This window comes from Simochromis diagramma, unplaced genomic scaffold (assembly GCF_900408965.1).
Source record: "Simochromis diagramma unplaced genomic scaffold, fSimDia1.1 OVJJ01000302.1, whole genome shotgun sequence".
Lineage (NCBI taxonomy): Eukaryota > Metazoa > Chordata > Actinopteri > Cichliformes > Cichlidae > Simochromis > Simochromis diagramma.
The window spans coordinates 11,724,258-11,747,036 of NW_024386792.1; the positions used below are offsets into that span (position 1 = coordinate 11,724,258).

A 22,779-nucleotide genomic window follows, 5' to 3' on the forward strand; every position below is an offset into this window, starting at 1 on the left:
AGCGCAACTAATTTTATTCATGGAAACATTAAGTGTGCGTTACTTGATTTAATATTCAAGCCTATATTTATTACACAAATAACCTTTGAAAGGCAGACACCTAACCGCCTAACCACACATAGGGCTGACGGTGAGAGGCGTGGACGTCTGCAACGCTGCAGATGAAGGCTGTTCTCCTGCTACCTGTGCGTGTCCAACAAGGCGGATGCCCTGTTTTTGCCACAGGGTGTCAGTGCTCGTCTGCCGCCGTAATCACACGCGGCTTTACACCAATTCACGGAGGCTGATCTTCATTTATTTATTTATTTATTTATTTATTTCAGCTGAAGTCCAGGAACGACCCTCGTGGGCCCAGCAGGGGGTGCCTATTATTTTCTAACATAATTATAATGTTTGTTTGCGTATGGTGATCGTGTGTGTGCGTGTCTTGAGTGCAGACAGCCAACTTTATGCCTTCATTAAAACTTTGCCAAGTGTTTCTACAGCAACCAGCTTCTCCCTACTCCTCTTCTACAACTTCACTTATCATCCTCATCTCATACTGCAGGGTGGCGTGTCCATTCTCTCCCTTTTTTTCTCACTTTCAACTTGCAGCTGCACGCTAATTCCTTCCTTTTTTAAATCTTCCACCAGTGATCCCCCCACCCCCATACTGTATATCAAACCACCACACCTCTCTTCCCCCCCTCCTCTCCCTGCACGCCCCCTTCCCCCTTCGCTGCTACGTGTGGGCGTTCAGCTCAGGCTGTACTTTCCATTTTGGTACTGTATTGTCAATGCATTGTTGCATCCAATCCAGTTAAGATGCCGTGGGAATACTGTATAAATCTCCCTCCCCGTCTCTCTTTCTACACCCCTCCCCATCTCAGCAAAAAGAGCCAGTTGCTAGGTAACAGTTAATTGTCAAGAAGTAGTTACATGTGTTGCAATGCATCCTGGGGTTGTTGGGTTGATGGAGGGATCGAAGAAGTAAGCAAAAAAAAAAAAGGCTGATGTTTTTCTTTTTTTTTTCAGAAGCTGATTAACTTATGAAAAGGTTATTTCTACCTATGCCTCACCTTGTTCTGTTCAACCATCCAGGACTGCAGCTGTTAAAAAAAACCTTCCCTCCAAATCTGTAGGCAAGGCATCGGTACATTTTCAAACCGGCTGGTTTCTTTAAATAACTCCTGTTGCTGGACAAGAGTAAAGAGAGAGTCTGAAGAGTAAGGGGAGGGGGAGAGAGAGGTTTTTGGGGGCTTTGATCTCTGCTGCTCGGTTCAGTTTGCATCACTTCTCCTTTCCCTCAATATATCTCCCATTATTTTTTGTTCTCCTTATCTCCTCTGCCTCTCTCATGCCTCTTTGTGGTTTTTCTCTTCCCACTGCAAAACAGAGAATGACAAGCAAAAGATGCAATGAAAGAGCAAAAAAGATGGCATTCTGCAGCAGCCATAATGTCACAGGACCGCACATGGACACAGCAATGTGATCCCTTCGTGTGACATCACGGTCAACCTACAGACATGCACATAAACTGCAGGAGAAAAAGAAAAGACCAACCAGCTGAAATTTCTTATTTTTTATTAATACTTAACACTTTTATTCCAAAGAGACAGAAGAATAATATTTCTCAGCACTTATTTTCACATTGACTGTGTTTAATCTCATTTTTCAATATTACTAAATATTCAATCAAATTTGAAATACTCTCTGCACACAAGTAATTTCTCTCCATACAAAAAAAATGCAAGGATGAACTAGATTTTTTTGACATATGTACATTTTTCACAATCTGTACAGCTCGGGAATAGATTTGTTCGATCTCCTCTGTGACCAAACACAACATAACAGAAGATTTAGCTAAAGAGGGACAAAAAAGAGACCACACCTCTGTAAAAATGCAATAGATAATCTATTGTGCTTTCTGGGTAGCAATTATTGGCGGTGCTTTACGATCTCCCCTCGCGAGGAAAAAAAAACAGCCTCCTTAACTGGTCAAAAAACAACAAAAAAACCCCCAAAACGCAACACTCGTTAAATGTGTGCACTATCTGTGTGATAATAAATGACTGCACGTATCCTGGCCTGAAGTCATTACAAAAAGCAGTTCTGCATTGGGGATCTCAGAATGAAAGATTTATCCCAAATAGATGTACTCTCTGCTGTTGTTTTGTACAGGTTTTTATCAAAAGTCCATGAGCGTGAGGTAAAGTATTTACATACAGCTTTATAGTACATGTACAACAAACAGCTATATCTCTCAGACGCACTCTGTCTCCCATATGAGCACACACAGAGGTAATCAAGCGTATGTTTTCAGGCACATACAATAACAGAAATAATGAGCTATATTCAAAAGGGAAAAAATCATTGAAATGAGAGGAAAAAAAAGTTTTTTTAAGTGACAGCGAGTGTGTAAAGCAAGAACTGAGCCACAAACTATCAAGAAAGTTATATAAGGTTAACAGTAAAAAAAAAAGAAAAGTGTCTTCTATCTTTACCATAGTGAAAAGTTTTACTCAGATTCGGCATTTGAGTGAAACTGAAAAATTTTGACTTTTAGATCGCTCTTCTCTTACAAAAACACACACACACACACACACACACACACCTATAGTACTACATGGATCATCAGTACCAGTGAAAGTGATAAAATTCCAAATATCATTCAAAAACACACATTTTTTGGGCTAAAATTGAAAGTTAAAAAACAGAAATAAAGAAAAGTGTATACATGCAAGTGCTTACAAACACTGGACACCCCCCGCCCCTCATCATCACCCTTGTATCATACATACTGACTTGTCCACCAAGGGAAGGAAAGTCTTCTAAAAAATTGACCGGGATGTTCTACAAACTAAGTATTAGATCCATTCAGACAGGATTGTGCTTTGTAGATATCAAAATTTGGTTTGGCAACATGACTTCAAGTCAAACTGGACCAGTGACTTTAAGTAGAATATACTTTTCATGAATAATAATACAATTTAAAGGACAGAGAGAGCAGGAAACTTAGGAAATACACAACTTAGTTTTCACCTTCATATTCAGTCAGAGCAGAGATCATCTGAGTGTCTGATGTGGATTTGGAAGCTGCCTGTTTTTTTTTTTTTAGCAACATAAAAATAAGTCAATCGATAATAAAGGTGGTGTTTTTCACACAGCGTCCCACCTTATTTTAGTGCACCTACATCTCTTTACTCTGTTTTCCCCCCTTACAAAAGTCTGCAGTTGACACAATCCACACAGGACCTTGAACTTGAGGGCAAATTCTCTTCTTCATCAAAAATCTCAGCATGTGAAACAGGGCCGGGTGGAGGGATAAATCAGGGCTACAGTACATACTGAGATTTCTTTTTTATGTTTTATTTGAGGGATTTGTTAATGATGAGTGTAGAAAGGATGACCGAGAGCACAGAGGGGTACATTTATTATATATCCAGGTCCACTGCAGGATAATAACCTGGAGGAAAAAGCTGACATGTTGCTAATGTAGATTAGAAGGTTGATATTATGAAGCTACAGTCAGTTAGCTTGGGTTAGCATAAACTGGAGACCAACCAGCAAGCCCAGGGCTGAAAAATGAAGCTGAATTTGTTTTGTAGTTCCTTTAATGGCGTTTCGAGGTAAACAGTTCCCTATAGACTTCCATATTAAGTTGGCTGACTTTACATAAAAAATAAATTTGTTAAAAAAATAACAGTTTTTGGTCTTTATAGCTTATTTTTTCTTTTATAAATTGGAAGAGGTTCTTTTGTATAACTCATCCATTTAACTTTAATAAAATCTTATAGTTAGCCAACACATAATTTGCTGTTTGGAATGACAGGGGGAGGGGCTAGTCTAAGCTAGGCTACTAGCTGTGTGCTAAGGGTTAACTTCAGCTAATTCAGTAAACTGGACATTTTGACAGTTTTTGTGGCTTTTGAAGCAATTTTAATAATATTAGTAAAGAAAGCACATGCTGTAACAAACTGTCCAAGCCATGTGGTATTTTATTTCTATGTTACTGAGCTCTTATAGATGAGGAGCAGTATGCCTACAATGAATTATATGTCCAGTGAATAGATTCACCATGCTAACAGTCACTTCTGCTTCCAGAAAGAAATAAAAACAGACAATGAGTTCAATAATACTAGGATTAAGGCTTCAAAACAGGAGTATAAAACAGTAGTCACTGTCTTGCTAATAAACCAGAACGTCAATGATGTAGTAGGCTTATGACCCCTACAAATGTGACCCTGACCTTGAGCACTATCAGGATGATTGATTAGGGGATCACTGTGTGCACATTTCACTGAAATCTAACTAATACTCTCGGAGGAGTAGCGATTCTTTTGAATTGTGGATGGATGCTTTACCGTGGCAGAAGCTTATTGGACCTTTGGCTGGATGTGCTAAAAATGGAAGTTTCTGGCATGGCAACAGCTTACAAGCTCTCTGAAAAAGTGTTTATGTCAATTTGAGATAATTAAACTAATAGGATACAACATGTTATTAGTGAGCCTTAGAGGCACTGGTATGTGGATTTTATTATTCCAAGATAGAGCCAGGTTAGCTACTTCCCCTTGTTATCTTCAATCTTTATGCTCAGCTAAGCTGACTGCAAACTTTTTTTTAAATGTACAGATCCTCTGAAAAGTGTCTTTTAAACTGTGGTGGCACTGTTCTGAGTTATGAGATAATTATGTGGGACTGTGTATTAAAAAAAAATTCACGAGCCCGCTGTGGTCGTTGACACCTGCACAATACAGCGATAAACCCCACTTGCCATTCCTCAAATGTGACTATCTAATGTGGCAGGCAAGGCTTGTAACAGTAATCATAAAAAAATTAACTGCTCATACCAGAAACAGAGGCCTCTCTCTGAAAGTCCATTATGTTCCTGTCCTGAACAGAAAAACTGTCACGGCCAATTGAGCCAGACCCAATGAAACGCCACGGCAGCAACAAGAGGACATTAAATACGATTTACACATAATTAATGGATAGTTGACTTCTGGGTCATCTGTTATGAGGAGGGGAGGAGTGATGAAGCTTGTGGAGGTAAATGATTTCAAGGAAAATTACTTGTGGTTAGATTAACTGTGGCGTTAATACAAGAAGACGATTCTGCATTTAAACTGTGCGATCCTGCCGCTGCTTTCTTTTATTGGTCGGGGATCAAAGTGCAAATTTAAGCTTCCTCCGTGTCTAGCTTTGTGTTATACAGTCAGCTAAACACCTCGAACTCTGCTCTCGTATTGGAAATGGTGACTTGAATGTTCAGTTTTCAAACCAATTGATTAATTACTCGCAGGTGAATCTGTCTTTCCAACAGAAGATAGATGGAGAATCAGTATTAGTCCTTTAAGGCACATCCAGCTCAAAATGTGAGACCCATTTGGAACTGCCAGGCAGAAAGAAATGACAGCAAAACGGCAAATCAGTATGATGATGTCGTTTCTGCAGCTGAGAAAAAAAAGACCTTTGCAAATTTTCCAAGTACATACGATGTACTCAGCAAATCATGCCTTTCACGTACACTTCACGGCAATCAAAAGTGAGAAAAGTAAAAGAAAACAAAACAAAAAACATGAAGAATTGATAGCAAAGAAGAGTCCAAATTACAGGAACCCCCCCTCACCCTCACCCCCCACGAAAAAAAAGATCTGTACCGACATCGGGTCTATCAGACTCCTGTAAATTGGTAAGCTAAGAAAGAATCAACATCATACAAATATGTAACATGAACTATTCAAATAAATAAACTTTAAAAACAATCCAAACCGATCATCATTAAACACTGGAATAATATTCAATAATATTATTAACATTATCAATACAGTTATTGTTAGTGTACCCTGTTACTTCAGCAGAAGTGTTGATTTCTCATTCATGATTGTATTTCCGTTGCTAAACAAAACGTTTGTTTTGGTGTTGAGGAGCTGCAGGAGGGAGGGAAAGACAAAGAGCATGTGACGAGAGCAGAGGCTGGAAATTTGATTTCACCCCCCCTTCCCTACTACTTCCCTCCCATTCCTCCCTCCCTCCCTTTAGATCTTTCACTGAGCATCGGAGCAGCACCAGAATCCTCTCTTCTCATTAAAAACTTGTCTCCCGCCGGACTTCACCACAGCTTAGCCGGCAGTGGCCTGTGCGCATTGTCCAAATTCTTTCCATTTAGTGGAGTGAGAACAGCACACACGCGTGCGCGCGCGCGCGCACACACACACATACACACAATTGTGCCTTGTCATTTTCTTCACGCAGAGAGGTCATCAGCCTGTGCTGTTTCTGCTTTTTCCTCTTCTCCTCATTTTCTTCGCCCACTTCAACTCCTCCCTCTCGCCTCTCTCTTTCTTCCACTGTCTTCACTCTCAAACGTCTGACTCAATGCTGGAGAGCTTTTCATAAACGTGTCCATTGCTGGCACCGTTGAATGGTCTCTGTCCCTGCCCCAAACCTAACGTGTCCCTGCCCCCAGGCAGTAGCTTGTTGCCCCCGTGGTGGTTCCCCATGGGCCCTCCCACCCCGCCCAGACACAGCTCTTGGGGGAACCTGGGGGCCACATTGGACATCACCCCAGCTGTGGCGGACGCGGGCAAATAGGAAGTTGCTCCCATGGAGCTGCGGAAGTCCCCTCCTCCTCGGCTGTTGTTGAGAAGTTGCTGCTGCTGCTGCTGTTGCTGCGTCTGTGGCTTTTTGATGTAGTACGGTTTGGCACCGTGTAAAAGACACTGGTCGTCGCCGAAGGTTGGGATGAAGGGATTCTGGTTCACCTTATCTGGGTAGAGAGATTTAGACAAGGAGTAAGTCCCGGCCCCTCTGCTACCACCACCACCACCACCACCACCACAGCCCCCACCTCCCATCATAGCTCTATCTCTGTCCCTCAGGTCTCTTTCCCCCACCGACCGCCGATGCAACCCACCTTCGCCTCCACGGAACAAACTGCAGGAGGAGCCTCCCTTGGCCCTATCCCCGCCTATCCCTCCAAACATGGGAGACTCTCTATCACCTGAATACCTCTCAAACATGTGAGCATAAGGGCTGGGGCCCTCCATGGAGCGATCTCTGTCTTTCAAGCTCACACTCCGGGGCTGTTGAAACTGCCCGCCAACGCCCCCACCCATCCCCATGCGACCTGCCCCCTCCCTCTGCAGGTCCACAAATGTGTCGTATGAGTGCTGCCTCCGTAACACCCTCCCGCCCGGCCCTAGCTTCCTGCGCTGTGCCTGAGTTTGTGTTTGGCTGGGTCCTACGCTACCCTTAACGCCAGTGAACATCATGTTGTTATCCTCACTAATGTTATAAAGGTTGCTCGGCTGAATCTTACAGGAGTCACAGCGTTTGGATGTGGCGGAGCTGGGACGACTGCTGGTCCCCCCAACTCCACTAACTGGACAAGTGCTGCCTCCTCCACTATGGTGGCACACACTGTGGCAGTTACGACACTCCCAGTCACCCCCTGCTATGCCACCCCCTCCTATCCCTGACACCCCCTTTTCCCAGCAGGTGTGGGCCTGCTGCCCTGCCGACACCGGGCCAAGCCCATCCGATTTCTTTTCTTTACCTTTGAGGAAGTCTTCCACAGGTACTAAGCTTTTACAGATACCACCACCGCTACCACCGCCCACACCACTTCCACCCTCTTGCTCCCACATGGCCTTGCCCTCCTTGGAGCGGAACTGGTCCGCATAGAAATCCCTCAGGTTCTCTTTATCCCTGCGGAATAAGTAAGGTGAAGCATTACCCCCTCCTCCTCCCCTCTTCCGCTCCAGGGGTGGTGAGACCGTGCGGTGTGCCTGGGGCCCGTGGGGGAAGTGGTGGTGGACGGTGTGGTGGTGGGGTCTCCTCCTGAAGCCGCTCAGCTCTATCTCGTCCTGCTCCCGTCTGCACTTGGCAGAGGCTGGCCTCTTTTTCAGGCTGTCCCTGTACTGCTTACGCCGCTTGGCGTTTCCTTCCAGGTTGCCGTAGGTGACGGTGTGCGTGGAGATATCCGACACATCAGAGCGAATGTTCCCATCGTCACCCCCTGAGCCTCCCCCACCCCCACAGTACCTGTCATGCCCCCCGATGAGCCCCGTGCTGGATGCACCTCCTTTGAAAGAAAACCTGCCGTACACATTGCTGCCCTTGAACCCACCCTGGCTGGAATCCGCAGGGGTGTGGCCAGCGATCAGGTCAAATTTACTGGTATTCCTGTGAGTCATGGAGGGGCGGGGCTGGGTGGTGAAGATAGGCGCTACCCCTCCCCCCAAACTGTCGCAATCGAACATGCCCCCCTCCAACGAGCTAGCGCTGCCTAAGCTACGTGGCCTATTTGGCGGGGGGCCGGACATACCCAGAGCCGGGTGGTGGTGCCGGTAATGGTCCTGGTACAAGTTGCTGTCCTTCAGGGGCAAGTTGCCAAAAGTCCTCTCCACCTCGCTGATGTAGTCACTGAACATGTTGTCCTCTGGCATGTAGGGTGGCGCAGACTTGCAGTCTACAGGGTGACCCACCAGGCTGCGCCGGTGCTCCTGGATATCGTATATAGCCGACTCACGGCCGCTGTGGCTATATTCCAGGGCGGCGTGTGGAGAGCCGTTAACGCCCGGAACGGCAGTCATGTCCTTGGCAGTGCGGAGCAACCGCAGGATGTTCGAGTGAGTGTTGTTCATGTTCTTCTTTATGGTGGATGAGGGGGAGTCTATGGTGGACTTGTTTTCCTCGATTTGGACTCCATGGATGCAGCTGTAGATACCCTGCAGAGTGATAATGAGAAGAAAAGGGAAGGTAGAGAGAGATAAAGAGAGGGTGAGACCATGGAAGGGAGAAAGAGTGAGTGTGATAAGGTATGACTCCCAAGAGAGATCACAATAACAGCAAAATGTGTGGCAGGAGTAAGGAGTCAAGAACCAGAGGAGGGTTTAATGTTAAGAGAGACGGAGGCAGATACCAGACACAGAGACAGACAGAGAGAGGGAGAGAGGGAGAGGGAGGCAAACAGAAACAGGCAGAGGCAGAGAGGTTAATGCATTGCCATGTTCTCTATGACCACCCTCTTGTTTACACACTATTAAACAGTAATAGGGTCTGAGTTCATAAATGAATTTTCTCTGGGGAACGACGAGGACCCTCACAGCTGCTGCTCAGCCCTCAACCTCAGACACAGAGAACTGAGTGAGAAGAGACAGAGCAGATCAGAGCCTTAATTGATATCACAAGGGGAGCAAGTGAGTCAATAGGTTTGATCAATGTCATTTAAATTTAGCAGACACTCGCCTTGCTGTCTTTCTACTTACTTGTTTCTCTTTATAAACAAACAAACAAAAAAAATAGGGATCAATCACTTTTGTCTCACAGGTAAAAGATATAACCACTGACTAAATTTTACTCATAAGGTCACCATCCATCAGTGTGTGTGTGTGTGTGTGTGTGTTTGCTATGGTTGGTTAGTAGAAGCAGCATTTTCATGTGAGCGGAAGATTTTGCGAGTGGAGTCAAACAAGCATATTTAAATGGGGACTGGGGGAATCTCTGGTTTAGGCAACAGCCAACTCTGAAAGGTCGAGGACGCACTACCCACCAGCCAGTGTGCAGGCCAGTATTCCTCAAAGGCGTCAACTTGTCAGAAACAGTTTCCGTCTGCCTCTTAGTCACTTTCATGAATGCGATTCGTCAACCACCCCCACCCCCTCTTTTCCTTTATGCCTCCATTCTGTCTTTGGGTCTGCCTTATCTCCGTTTCCGGGTGCTTTGGTGAGCAGCAGCCGCTCCGATGGGATTGTCTGTCTTTATCTGTCTGCATCTATCGCTACTACAGCTGCAGTGAAAGGTAATGAAACACAGGTTCTAGGCACACCACTGTGTCTGTTCTCTGCTACCCTTTGTCCTGTTACCAGTTTTATTCTTTTATCATGACTGTTGCTAACTTATCTTTTGATCTGTCTCTGAATTTTCTTAGCCCCTTGCTGTCCCATCACTTGTCACCTTCTTGCTTTATGTGACCTGCCCTGCCATTTGGAAATATTTCTCCTTTCTCGCAGCGCAGCTACAATCTTCAAGCAGGCATGGAAATGTATGACAGACATCTGCTTGACTAAACCGCTCTTGAGTTGTAGGAGGCAATTCTGAAATTTGTCTGCAACTAGAATTTATTTAATTCAACAAGTGACAAGCTCTTCTCACGCTTTGTAAAAAAAAAGAAAAAAAAAAGAAATCTAACACAGATGGAGGTTGCTACCATTTCAAAAACACAGAAGTCAGTGTGCTTCAGTAGCGCTTATGGCCTGCACTCTCTTTTATTGTCCTTCTGGTCATTCTGAGTAGGTGTAAACCAGATTACCTTACAATTAGAAACACCTTCATCCTTAAGACCAAACCCATAAACAGCAGTGTCCCTTTTTCCTGGGCAATAATAACTAAGGCAATTTGCATACAACAGCAACCTGCTTCTTAAAAGGTAACATTATGCAAATGCTTGACACCTCAAATGACTATTTATATGGACCCAATTTACACGGGGAGGAGGTGACAAGGTAAAAAAAAAAGGTTTCAGCTTCTCTCAGGTTTCATTTTTAGCATGCTAACTCCCTCTGCTTACAAACAAGCACGGCACAATGAATGACTTCCAGGAGAGAGGCTCTGAAAATGTGTCCAAATCTTAATGATTTCTGTGTCTCGCTTCTTGACGATGGCTCGCTTTTCACCTCAGCTCCAAGTGCAGCTATTTCTAACAGACAGAAGCACATTTGCTTTTCAGATATGGATAACAAACAGTTTGTGTCAAGCCTCTGAAATGCCTACCGGTACTTTTGTGTTCATTTGTTATTTCCAAAGAACCAATCAATTCCATTCAATTCAGTTTTATTAATGTAGCACCAAATTACAACAATAATTGCCTCAAGGTGCTTTATATTGTAAGGTAGAGACCCTACAATAATACAGAGAAAACAGAGAAAACCCCAACAATCATATGACTCCCTGTGCTCATGCCCCTATGAGCAAGCACTTAGGTGACAGCAGGAAGGAAAAACTCCCTTTTAACAGGAAGAAACCTAGAGCAGAACGAGGCTGTCATCGACGAGGGCCGGTCATCTGCCGTGACCGGTTGGAGGTGAAGGGAGGAGGATGTAACAAAACTGATAAAAATACAGGATAAGCCATTTGTGTTAGAGTTGATGGGCGTTATCGGGTGTTTAGCTGATGACAAAGCGTCTCAGTACTTCTTTACGGTCATATTTGCAGAGGCTGGAAATTTTTTATTTTTTTTTACGTTTTCCTGGGCTTTGTTTCTCTTTTTTGTACTTATACCTGGCCTGCTGAGAAGCACCTGCAGGATCGAACATCAGAGCCATGAAGCGTCCTTTCTTCTTTTTTCTGTTTTTGCACTGACATGTGAACAGCAGAGCTTCAACATCAACATATTGACTTGTCATCATAGAAAAGACAAAAATGCACCCAAGTTCACTCAGATTTCTTGTCTTACTGTACTGATCATGTGATTTAGCACAGCATTTGCTCCATGCTCTTTAGGAAGAGCTGCTGTTGTCGCTCCTGGATGCTGTAACGTTGCATAACTTCTCATAAGTGTAGTCTAAGTGCTATCTTTTGAAGCCGTTTTTCACTATTTCATGTGAACATGCAGTTCTGGTAACCACTACAATTAAAGTTATGGCTTTCTCCCTGTTAAGTGTGACAGGGACCTCGAATTAAATGCCAAATAAGTTCCCCAGAGGTGTTACCAAGATGGCTGCCAGAGGGTAAGATCAATTTCTGGAAGGACATTTGTTGCCTATGTTATTTATTTAAGATGCAGCTGTTGTAAACCCATATATCAGTGCTTTCAGAGGTCAGTTATGTTACTGTCCTGCAATGATCTCTAAAGTAATCCACCAATAAAGTAAAATAGGAATTTTTCTTGTTGCATTAATTCTACTAAATAAAATATGAAATAGATGTTAACTAACTATCTGGAGTATTTTTTTTATATCACTAGAATTTGTTTTTGTTGTTAACAACAGCCTGGGCTAAAAAAAAAAAAAAAAAAAAAAAAGAAGCCGCAGGTAGCTCAGGTGAGTCATCGCATCTCCCTGACTGACTCCATCCACCTCAACCACAGCCAGTGGTTTTAAAACAGCCACTCCTGTGATCTTTCTGTCAGAAGGACAGAGGTCAGACCTAAAATACAACACGAGCACACTCACTCTGCTAATGGAAAAGGTGAATCCGGGCTTTCCAGAGCACACGCCCATGAAGCAGAAGCGCAGCTGCCAGTAGAACAAATGTTCACAGATGAAGGTGATGAATGACAGAACCATGGCAGCCCCGAGCATGTAGAAGACCCCTGCCATGTTGTCCACGTCCAGCTGACTGCTCATCACCTCGTTCTTCTCATTGTGGCAGATGCCCGTCAGCCAGAGGGCCTCCAACTCCTCCATCTCACCTGGAGACACATACACACTGGTCAAAAGCGCTGGTCAAGTGTGACATGCAGATGGGTTTGTAGGTGTCTAAATGTATAAATATGTGTACAAAACAAGACGGCACTTGTTTGGTTTTTTTTTAGATGGGCCATTGTTGCCAAAAACAGCTCAGGTCTCATGTACATGCAACAAATGTCACGTTCTATTATTCTGACTGAATGCCCCCCAGACAAGCCTCCTCATTAAGGACTGCTTATGCAAGGCTAACCCCTTTGTTGTGTTGGTGGGGGGGGGGACCAAAAATACAACTGCCTGCTGGGACTCAGCAGTCCTAGGAGAGGAAGCGTGCATGGTCATGTGAGAAGGGTTTCCGTCTAAAAACTGTGTCGCCGCCAGTTCCACATCCCCGGGGAGATTACTAAAGGGGGAGGACACGTCCAGAGAGATTTGTTTGATCTGTGTATGAGCTTATGGTGTGTATAAGGTATTTTCCTGCTGCTTACATAAAACTATTGCGTGTGTGAGTGTTTGCACACATAGGTGTGGTCGTGTTCACTCTGTTTGTATCCCGAGGGGTCAAATTCTGCTTTTCTACCAGATTTGATGGGTGTCACAGAATTACACACAAGTCCTTCAACACTAGTGTCCTGATGATTAAATACAGCGAGATAATGGCCCTGTTTTATGGAACAATAGAGTCTGCATCAGGAGGTTGGAGCGGTGGAGGGAGAAGTGGTTGACACAATATCAGATTTTCCCCACACAATTACGATTGCTGTGCATTTATTGCAGTGTTTGTCAATTTACAGTGAACAATACTAACAAATTAACACCAATAAAGTCCAATAAGAACTTTTTGACTCCACTATTCTTCCTAATGAGGCAAATAGTAAAAACGAAATAAATAAAAAGACATGGATAAACAAGTATGAACAAACATTGTGTACCCACTGCTGAGTTTACATAGAAAATATCACGAAGCAGCAGAGCACAGTGACTTTGTTCAAACCAGTGCTCAGTGGTTCTGGATTATTTACGCTTGTATCATATGCACATTTTTTAAAATTATTGCTGGTATTTTCAACACACGCAGATTACATTGTAGATCGTTTAGGAGTTTTGTGTTTTGCACTTTAGAAAACATATAACATGTTTAAACAAAGAAAATGTAAGAACAAAATAAGGTCATTTTGAATTTGATGGCAGCAACATCACGAGTTGAGTCCATTATTATCTGCATAATAATGTTGCTCTTAATTAAACCTATATATGCCTTTCAGCATCAATGGTGCCTTTCCAGTTCATTAGACTCTAACAAACATGTTCCCATCCCAACACATAACAACCCAACACTACAGGGAGTGCAGAATTATTAGGCAAATGAGTATTTTGTCCACATCATCCTCTTCATGCATGTTGTCTTACTCCAAGCTGTATAGGCTCGAAAGCCTACTACCAATTAAGCATATTAGGTGATGTGCATCTCTGTAATGAGAAGGGGTGTGGTCTAATGACATCAACACCCTATATCAGGTGTGCATAATTATTAGGCAACGTCCTTTCCTTTGGCAAAATGGGTCAAAAGAAGGACTTGACAGGCTCAGAAAAGTCAAAAATAGTGAGATATCTTGCAGAGGGATGCAGCAGTCTCAAAATTGCAAAGCTTCTGAAGCGTGATCATCGAACAATCAAGCGTTTCATTCAAAATAGTCAACAGGGTCGCAAGAAGCGTGTGGAAAAACCAAGGCGCAAAATAACTGCCCATGAACTGAGAAAAGTCAAGCGTGCAGCTGCCAAGATGCCACTTGCCACCAGTTTGGCCATATTTCAGAGCTGCAACATCACTGGAGTGCCCAAAAGCACAAGGTGTGCAATACTCAGAGACATGGCCAAGGTAAGAAAGGCTGAAAGACGACCACCACTGAACAAGACACACAAGCTGAAACGTCAAGACTGGGCCAAGAAATATCTCAAGACTGGTTTTTCTAAGGTTTTATGGACTGATGAAATGAGAGTGAGTCTTGATGGGCCAGATGGATGGGCCCGTGGCTGGATTGGTAAAGGGCAGAGAGCTCCAGTCCGACTCAGACGCCAGCAAGGTGGAGGTGGAGTACTGGTTTGGGCTGGTATCATCAAAGATGAGCTTGTGGGGCCTTTTCGGGTTGAGGATGGAGTCAAGCTCAACTCCCAGTCCTACTGCCAGTTTCTGGAAGACACCTTCTTCAAGCAGTGGTACAGGAAGAAGTCTGCATCCTTCAAGAAAAACATGATTTTCATGCAGGACAATGCTCCATCACACGCGTCCAAGTACTCCACAGCGTGGCTGGCAAGAAAGGGTATAAAAGAAGAAAAACTAATGACATGGCCACCTTGTTCACCTGATCTGAACCCCATTGAGAACCTGTGGTCCATCATCAAATGTGAGATTTACAAGGAGGGAAAACAGTACACCTCTCTGAACAGTGTCTGGGAGGCTGTGGTTGCTGCTGCACGCAATGTTGATGGTGAACAGATCAAAACACTGACAGAATCCATGGATGGCAGGCTTTTGAGTGTCCTTGCAAAGAAAGGTGGCTATATTGGTCGCTGATTTGTTTTTGTTTTGTTTTTGAATGTCAGAAATGTATATTTGTGAATGTGGAGATGTTATATTGGTTTCACTGGTAAAAATAAATAATTGAAATGGGTATATATTTGGTTTTTGTTAAGTTGCCTAATAATTATGCACAGTAATAGTCACCTGCACACACAGATATCCCCCTAAAATAGCTAAAACTAAAAACAAACTAAAAACTACTTCCAAAAACATTCAGCTTTGATATTAATGAGTTTTTTGGGTTCATTGAGAACATGGTTGTTGTTCAATAATAAAAATATTCCTCAAAAATACAACTTGCCTAATAATTCTGCACTCCCTGTATGTGACAAATCGTCAGTATGTTATGCGCTCGGAGGCATGAGAGCTGTTTGGAATCACTTTGGAAAACACGATCTGATAGGGTTAAGGTTTTGGTTAAGGATTAAGGTTATAGTTAGGCCTGGAATGGAGGGCTGGAGCCTCTGCTCCGGAAACGGAGATGTGTTACCGCCACAAGCGGTAATCTGTTAGATTCAATTGAGAATCCGGATCGTCTCAAAAGGATGTGGAAGGGTAACTTTCGCGTTACTATGCAATGCCTCGGGCCGTTACAAATCGTCGGTATGTTACACGTTGGGAATGAGAATGCTCTAACACCAGATTCAGGCTTTTGAACTGAGCTCTGATTACAAGCCAGATGGAGCCTCTTCTCTTTGGTCTGGAGAATGCAGGATCCATGTTTTACGAAAAGAATTTTAAATTCAAAATTGACATTTTCCACTTCGTCTTATTACATTTTCAAAGAGCTTAGGTCAAAAGAAGACGGCGGTGTTTCTGGATCATTTTCATATATGACTACGTTTTTGCAACATACATTTTTAGATGACGCAGTCGTCTCACAGACACTGAGTTCTGGAAGTGTTTCTGAGTCCGTGCAGTGATTTCTATGACAGAATCATGCAGTCCTGCCCGAGCGCCCAAAGATTACAGCCAGTATTGATTTATGGACTTGTCCCTTGCGCACAGAGATTTCTCCAGATTCTCTGGATGTTTTGCTGATACTATGTAATATACATGATTAGAACTTCAGTTTTGCAATTTTACATTGCGGAACAATATTCTATAATTAGGATGAAGTTCCACAGCTTGCAGACACAGTTTTGTTTGCAGATTGGGGAATCTCTGTCCACCTTTGCCTCTGAGAAACTCTGCCTGTCAAACATGCTCTCTTTATAGTTCAGTTCAATTCAGTTTTATTAATATGGCACCAAATCACAACAATACAACTTTATGCTGTAAGGTAAAGACCCTACAATAATACAGAGAAAACCCTAACAATCACATGTAGCCCATGTGTAATCACTTGCGTGACAGTAGAAAGGAAATATGCCTTTTAACAGGAAGAAACCTCCAGAAGAATGAAGCTCAGGGATGGGCGGCCATCTGCCGCTCGATGGTCCAATCATTTTACTGACTTGTTGAAAGTTCACCTAATTAGTTACAAAATGTTCCTCCAGCTGTTTCTTTTTAGTACCACTTAATTTTCCAGCCTTTTGTTACCCAACGTTTATGAAAGGTGTTACTGCCAAATTCAAAATGAGCTAATATTTGTTTTATGAAATAAAAATGTCTCACTTTCAAAATGTCATGTTTTCTGCATTTTACTGTGAATAAAACATGGGTTTAGAATATTTGCAAATCGATGCATTCTGTTTTTAGTTACATTTTTCAACTTTTGTGTTCATTTAATTTTTGTTTGGGTGTATTGACGAAAAACTACTTTGGTTTAGGGAAAGATTGTTGCTTAGGATAAAATATTAACCCTGCATGTTAAAAAAAAACAAAATATGCATGTCATCTATGTCCATATGTCGAGGTGAGAGTAAGAGACATAGTGCCAATGAAGACGGCAAAGCTGTGCACGTGTTTGAGACTCCATTGATAAAATAAAAGTACTAGACTTGCTGGGACAAACAGTAGGTTGGTACATTAAGACCAAAATGAGCCTCAGTGAGGGATACAGAGCACTGTGTTATGTGGTAGTATTAAAGTGGGGGGCTGACAGTTTTTTCATGCTGATGAGTAACACACAGATAGTCATTGGATGGACTAAAACAAGGAGTATAACCTTTCAACTTGGGGAAATGCAAACCGTTGCAAGGTGATTTTTTTGGTGATTAAAGAACTACTTTTGTCACATCAACAGAGCTGAAACAATAGAATGAGCATCACGTCACATTAGGGCAGAAAGATTTGGGAAATAAATGGCCTCAAAAAGGCAATTTAAATGATCAAAGTGGTGGGAGATTGCCTGAGAAATATTTGATAGAATAACCTACTTTTTAGACTGACTTGTGTCTACAAAGCACAAATGGGAATTCATTGATTCCCTTTAAATTTCCAAACAGATGTTTAGCTCCAGCATGACTGATTCATCTAAACAGTTTGCAACAGCTCTCCAAACTGAATACTTACTGCTATTAAATCTGCATAGTGTGTGCTTTTTTTGTAGAATGTGAACCAAATTGATGATATATTAGATTAATGAGCAGAATTTATCATGTGAAAGAAATATCTATGATTAAAATTCTTCTCCTATTACTCCGCTTATTCTTATTTTTCATTGTTCCCACCCCACCCCTCTCCTCCACCTTTACCTGTTCCTCCTGATCCTGCATCATTCCTGGCTGTTCTGTATGCAGTTCCACTATTTCCTGTTGCAAAGCCGCTACTGACCCCTTCCCCTCTGCATACAACTTGACTCAAACAGGAAGCAACAGAAATGAGCAAACATCGATGAGTCTGATCTCTTAACCTGTATGTGTGTTGACAGCCAAACAATCTGCAAGAGGTAATGAGAGGTAATGCTTGATGTGCTGGCCTCGTGTACACGGCAAGATTTTACTTCCATTTGGATAAATTCGTGGAGACGTGTCACAACACTCAAGCATCCACACAGCTACATGTCACAATCACATCCTTTCACAAGCCAGCACTTTAATGTACGCCACTCGGGAAGTTCCCAACAGTGTGTGTCGACGTCTGGATCAATCTGACTCTGAACGATCTGACCCAAGGTGAATGTTCTCTCCGTACTGACCTCTTTATCCATCTCGCACGACACAATGGAAAGTGATAGCACCTGGAAGGCCACGTCTGTGTATGTGTGAGTGTGTGTCAGCGTGCTGTAGAGTATAAGATCTGGCAGGTAGTGAGGTGAGCAGTGTGGAGGACATGCTATCAGTCGAAGTGGAGAAGGTGTATTCTCTGAAGGCAAAGATTCACATCAGGAGCAGTTGTGTCTTTTATTTCCTGAGGTACAAAATGTAACGGTAGTACCAAGACCAAGGAGGTAGTTTCACTATTATTTTTTTAGTACAGTAGGGTACTGTGCAAAAGTCTTGAGCCACCCCTCATTTTTTAAAATTTTGCTTGGAAAATGAGGAATAAGTTTACTGAAACATGCCATCACAGATGAAAAGATAATAAGTAAAACAGAATTTGTACAGTTTTAACAAACTTAAAAGTAAATTTTTGGTATGACCACCTTTATTCTTCAACACATCATGAACTTCTGTGAACAAGCTTTCTGGTAGTTTCTTTAAGTAGTCTTGAGTAAATGTTTTTGAAGGCTTCTTGAAAGACATTCAAAGCTCTTCTTTGGATGTTGGCTGCCTTTTGTTCTCTTCTCAGTCAAAATGATCCTAAACTGCTTCAACAGTGTTGCCGTCAAGGCCCTGGGCAGACCAATCCATGACTGATAGGTGAGTCATCAACACTGAGTGTTTTTCTATTCAAAACACTCAGTGTTTTGAATAGAAAGTGTAACACGGGGCGACCGTGGCTCAGGGGGTTGGGAGGCGTATCTGTAACCGGAAGGTCGCCGGTTCGATCCCTGGGCTCTCTGTCCTGGTCGTTGTGTCCTTGGGCAAGACACCACTGCCTACTGGTGTTGGCCAGAGGGGCCGATGGCGCGATATGGCAGCCTCGCTTCTGTCAGTCTGCCCCAGGGCAGCTGTGGCTACAACTGTAGCTGCCTCCACCAGTGTGTGAATGTGAGAGTGAATGAATAGTGGCATTATAAAACGCTTTGAGTGCCTTGAAAAGCGCTATATAAATCCAATCCATTATTATTCAGGTTCTATTTTACTGCACTGGCTGAGCGTTTGGGATCATTGTCATGCTGAAAACTGAAACTGTTGCCAATCAGATGCATGGTATCATGGTAAGATTGGCTTCTTAACCCCTTAGCAGTCCTACAAATTTTGCCTAAAAGGGTTAGGAGTCGGACGTACCGCCCACGGTACGTCCGACTGCTAAGGGGTTACGGAAGAGACCATTTCTGATTAGGCTTCAGCAGAATCTTTGCTAGGTTGTCTGTTATGTATTGACACAACACCTTTATACCTTGAGTGTGGTGTCTTTTTATGCTTGAATAATTCATAGGTCACAGTTATGTGGTTAAAAAAAAAGAAGAAAAAAATCCCTGAAAATAATCAGCTACAAGAACTAGACTGAAAACTAGTGAAAAAGCAGTCGATATCCAAAGAAACACTTTGAAAGTCCTCCTGAAAGCCTCAAGACCTCTTTTAAAAAATTACCAGAAAGTCTGGAAACAAAATATAAAGAAACGCAGGATGGCTCGAGACTTTTGAACAATATTGAATATATAACTTTAAAGGTCAGACTCTATTTTCTGTTTCACACAAATATCAGACAGACTCTTCCTGTCTATGCAAATAGATATACCATCAACTCTCCAGTTCATTAGGTCTACATCACTTATGTAGGTTAATACAACAGCCCTGTGATAAATCCTACTTATAAATCCTACCATCTTTGGGTGGGGTGGGGGTAGCCTGGACCCCTCGTAGAAACAAAAGAGAAAATCATGAAACAGATTTTTTTTTTTAGCTCAGTGTGACAACCTCTGCTACTTTTTGCTTTCATTTACAGTAAATCACTGTGTGTGTGTTTTACATGATCCTTCCTTTCATATGTAAAGCCTTCCGTGTGTGAATCTAAACACAGAGAACAACTGTTGTTCATGTTCAGCTTTGAATAAATATAAATAAAAAAAATATCAGAGTTGCCATTAGCTAAAAGCACTGCTTTTTAACCTCCCGGGTCGGTCATTTCATTTAAATTAATTAATTAGACTGCATTTCCCTTTCACAGCTACAGGAGCGAATATGCTAAGGACATCAAACTATTTTCCTGGGGTGCTTTAGTTCCCCCTGGAGTACCCCTCGAACTTTTCCCTTGTTAACATTTCTGACTGGACTAATTTATACAAATAACACAGTCTACATTCAGCAGTTGCACGTTTCATGGGTGGAGAAACTACCACCACTGACAAGTTGGTGACAATTGGTGATTTACAGTATGTACAGTCACATGAAAAAAAGAGCTTTCCCAGGTTTCAGTGCAGTCCTAGGAAAAACTAAGTATACCATTACTGCTTCCTCAGGAATTCAGAGGGTAAGTAGCAGCCAGATGCTACGGGCTTGAGTAAATGATTGACATCTAGTGTATACACTTCTACAAAAGCAGAAAAGTTTTCAGTTTTCCGGTCTGGAGCATTAAGGTGTATGTTAATACAATGCCACAATCTTCTGAGGAGTGGACATCCCAGCAACTCCAATTCACCCCAAAGTCAGACTCAGAGAAACTGCAAAAAAAACTCTGTAGATACAAATCAGACTCCACAGGCCTTAGTTAGCGTGTTATGACAGTACAATTAGAAAAAGCCCAAACCAGTATGGCTTGTTTGGATAGGTTGCTTTTCTCAAAAAAATGAACATGGCAAAACAACTTAAGTTTGCAAAGTTTATCTGAACAAATCACAAGACGTCTGGAATAATGTTCTTTGGAAAGACAAGACCAAGGTGATTTTTGGCCAGAATGCACAGTCTATGTTTGGAGAAAACCACCACAACTCGAAACAGCATATCAGCGCAAACACCTCATGCTAACTGTCAAGCACGGTGGTGGCGGGGTGATGATTTGAGCCACAGGACCTTGGCCCATTGCAGTCATTCAGTCAGCCATGAACTCCCTAAAGCTTGGTTCATGCAACAGAACAATGATCCCAAGCAGACCAACAAATCTATAACAGAATAGCTGAAAAAGAAAACAACTAAGCTGTTGCAATGGCCCAGTCAAAATCCACACATCAAAGGTCGTGGTCAGACCTTAAAAGAGCTGTGCATAAAAAAATGAGTGCAAAAATCAATAAATTGAAGCAATGTGTAAAGAATACGGGGCCAAAATCCCCCAACAAAGATGTGAGAGACTGACAAAAATCATACAAAAAAAAATTCAAGTTATTGCTGCTAAAGGTGGTTCTACAAGCTTTGAATAATGGAGTGTACTTGGTTTTTCACAGGACTGTGATACAGATGAGCTGAATTCATTCTAGGTTCACTATAGTTTCATTTGTCACCTATCTCACTGCACGAACCTCTGCCAGCAGTTTGTAGCCAACCCTCGTCCAAAAGGAGTTGCAAAGTTTGCACCATCACTGTGTACCCAAACCTTGTTTGCTAGCCCAATACTCTGATCATGTAGAGGGTGGCAGCTCAATACTAAGCCTCTCGTGGATCAGTGCTCTCATCATCATCACTCTTTTAGAATGACATCAAACATCCTGCTGCTTTCTTTCAGTCACCACCCAAAACACACGGAGCTGGAGCTTAAAGCAAAACAGAACCGGCAAACTGAGAGCATTGCTCTGTGATGCATACAGTATCACATTTCACAGACGGTGTCAACACCATTATTTTCTAGTTCCTCTCCTTTGAGTCCTGTATTCAGGACTCTGCCTCCTTTATATTGAAATAACACCATATTGATGTAATGGTGCCACCATAATATATGATGAAGCTGCACCACCAATTTAAAGAAAGATAAATGTGCTGGTTATAAGCACTCAGTGCTGCCTGCCCCAGAACTCCCTGCACATATCACGTATCACCCAGTGGAGGTGGTGAAGGTTTTAAAAAATGTATGTACTTTTCATTGTAGACTGAGCTTTAAAGTTTTTATATGTCTGTATCTATTAAACTGTACATCAGTCAAAAAATGGGAAGGACTTTACTTTCAAGTGGACCTATTATTCTTTTCTGACACACACACACACACATATATATGTATTTATATATACATATATACATATATATATATATATATATATATATATATATATATATATATATATATATATATATATATATATATATATATAAATATATAAATACATGTATATGTGTGTGTGTGTGTGATAAAATATGGCCAGTTTTTTTTCTAATTTTGGATTTTTGTGAATGACAGTAAACATCCCTATTCCTATTTTTCTGTTTAAGATGACCATACCCACCAGACGATACCTACCTGGTAACCATACCCACCTGAGATGAACACACCCACCTGCTGTCCATACCTTGTGTTCACGAGGGGCAGTCGATCATAGTAAAGGAGGCTTAAAGTGAGAAGAGGTGCTAAAACTGCTTATTTTAGACAGTGGATGATCTATGGGTGTTCAATATTACAAAGGTAAAAAGAAAACTTTGACTTAAGCAAAGTTACTATATTTTGATTTTGACTCTAACAGAGTCAAAATCAAAATATAACATTTTTAACCCCCTTCGATACATTACTGCTGCAGACAAACATTTAAATCACGTCACTGATATATGTATAGGACCATCCTTACTGATGTGCTCCAGACCGAGCCTGAACAAATCAAATAAGGTGTTCGAGCTGAATTTGGTTTTTCCACCTAATCACTCTGCCGTTCCGTAGGCCCTGTTCCTGAAATCAATGTGG

At 42.3% G+C, this 22,779-nt stretch overlaps 1 protein-coding gene across 8 annotated transcripts in view; it reads right to left on the reverse strand.

Annotated features, from left to right (window-relative positions):
- Window positions 1–3,168: 3,168 nt before the first annotated feature.
- The window catches only part of grin2bb (glutamate receptor, ionotropic, N-methyl D-aspartate 2B, genome duplicate b), a 138,099-nt gene continuing 118,488 nt past the window's right edge, over window positions 3,169–22,779 (reverse strand). For 5 of the 8 annotated variants that reach the window (XM_040024497.1, XM_040024494.1, XM_040024493.1 and 2 more), the window contains 2 exons: window positions 12,156–12,394; window positions 6,342–8,711 (listed from right to left, as the gene is read on the reverse strand). In XM_040024497.1, the coding sequence (XP_039880431.1) occupies window positions 6,342–8,711; window positions 12,156–12,394 (2,609 nt within the window). Of the gene's footprint in view, window positions 8,712–12,155; window positions 12,395–22,779 lie in introns of all 8 variants that reach the window. The other 3 variants (XM_040024498.1, XM_040024500.1, XM_040024496.1) reach the window with 3 other exon arrangements.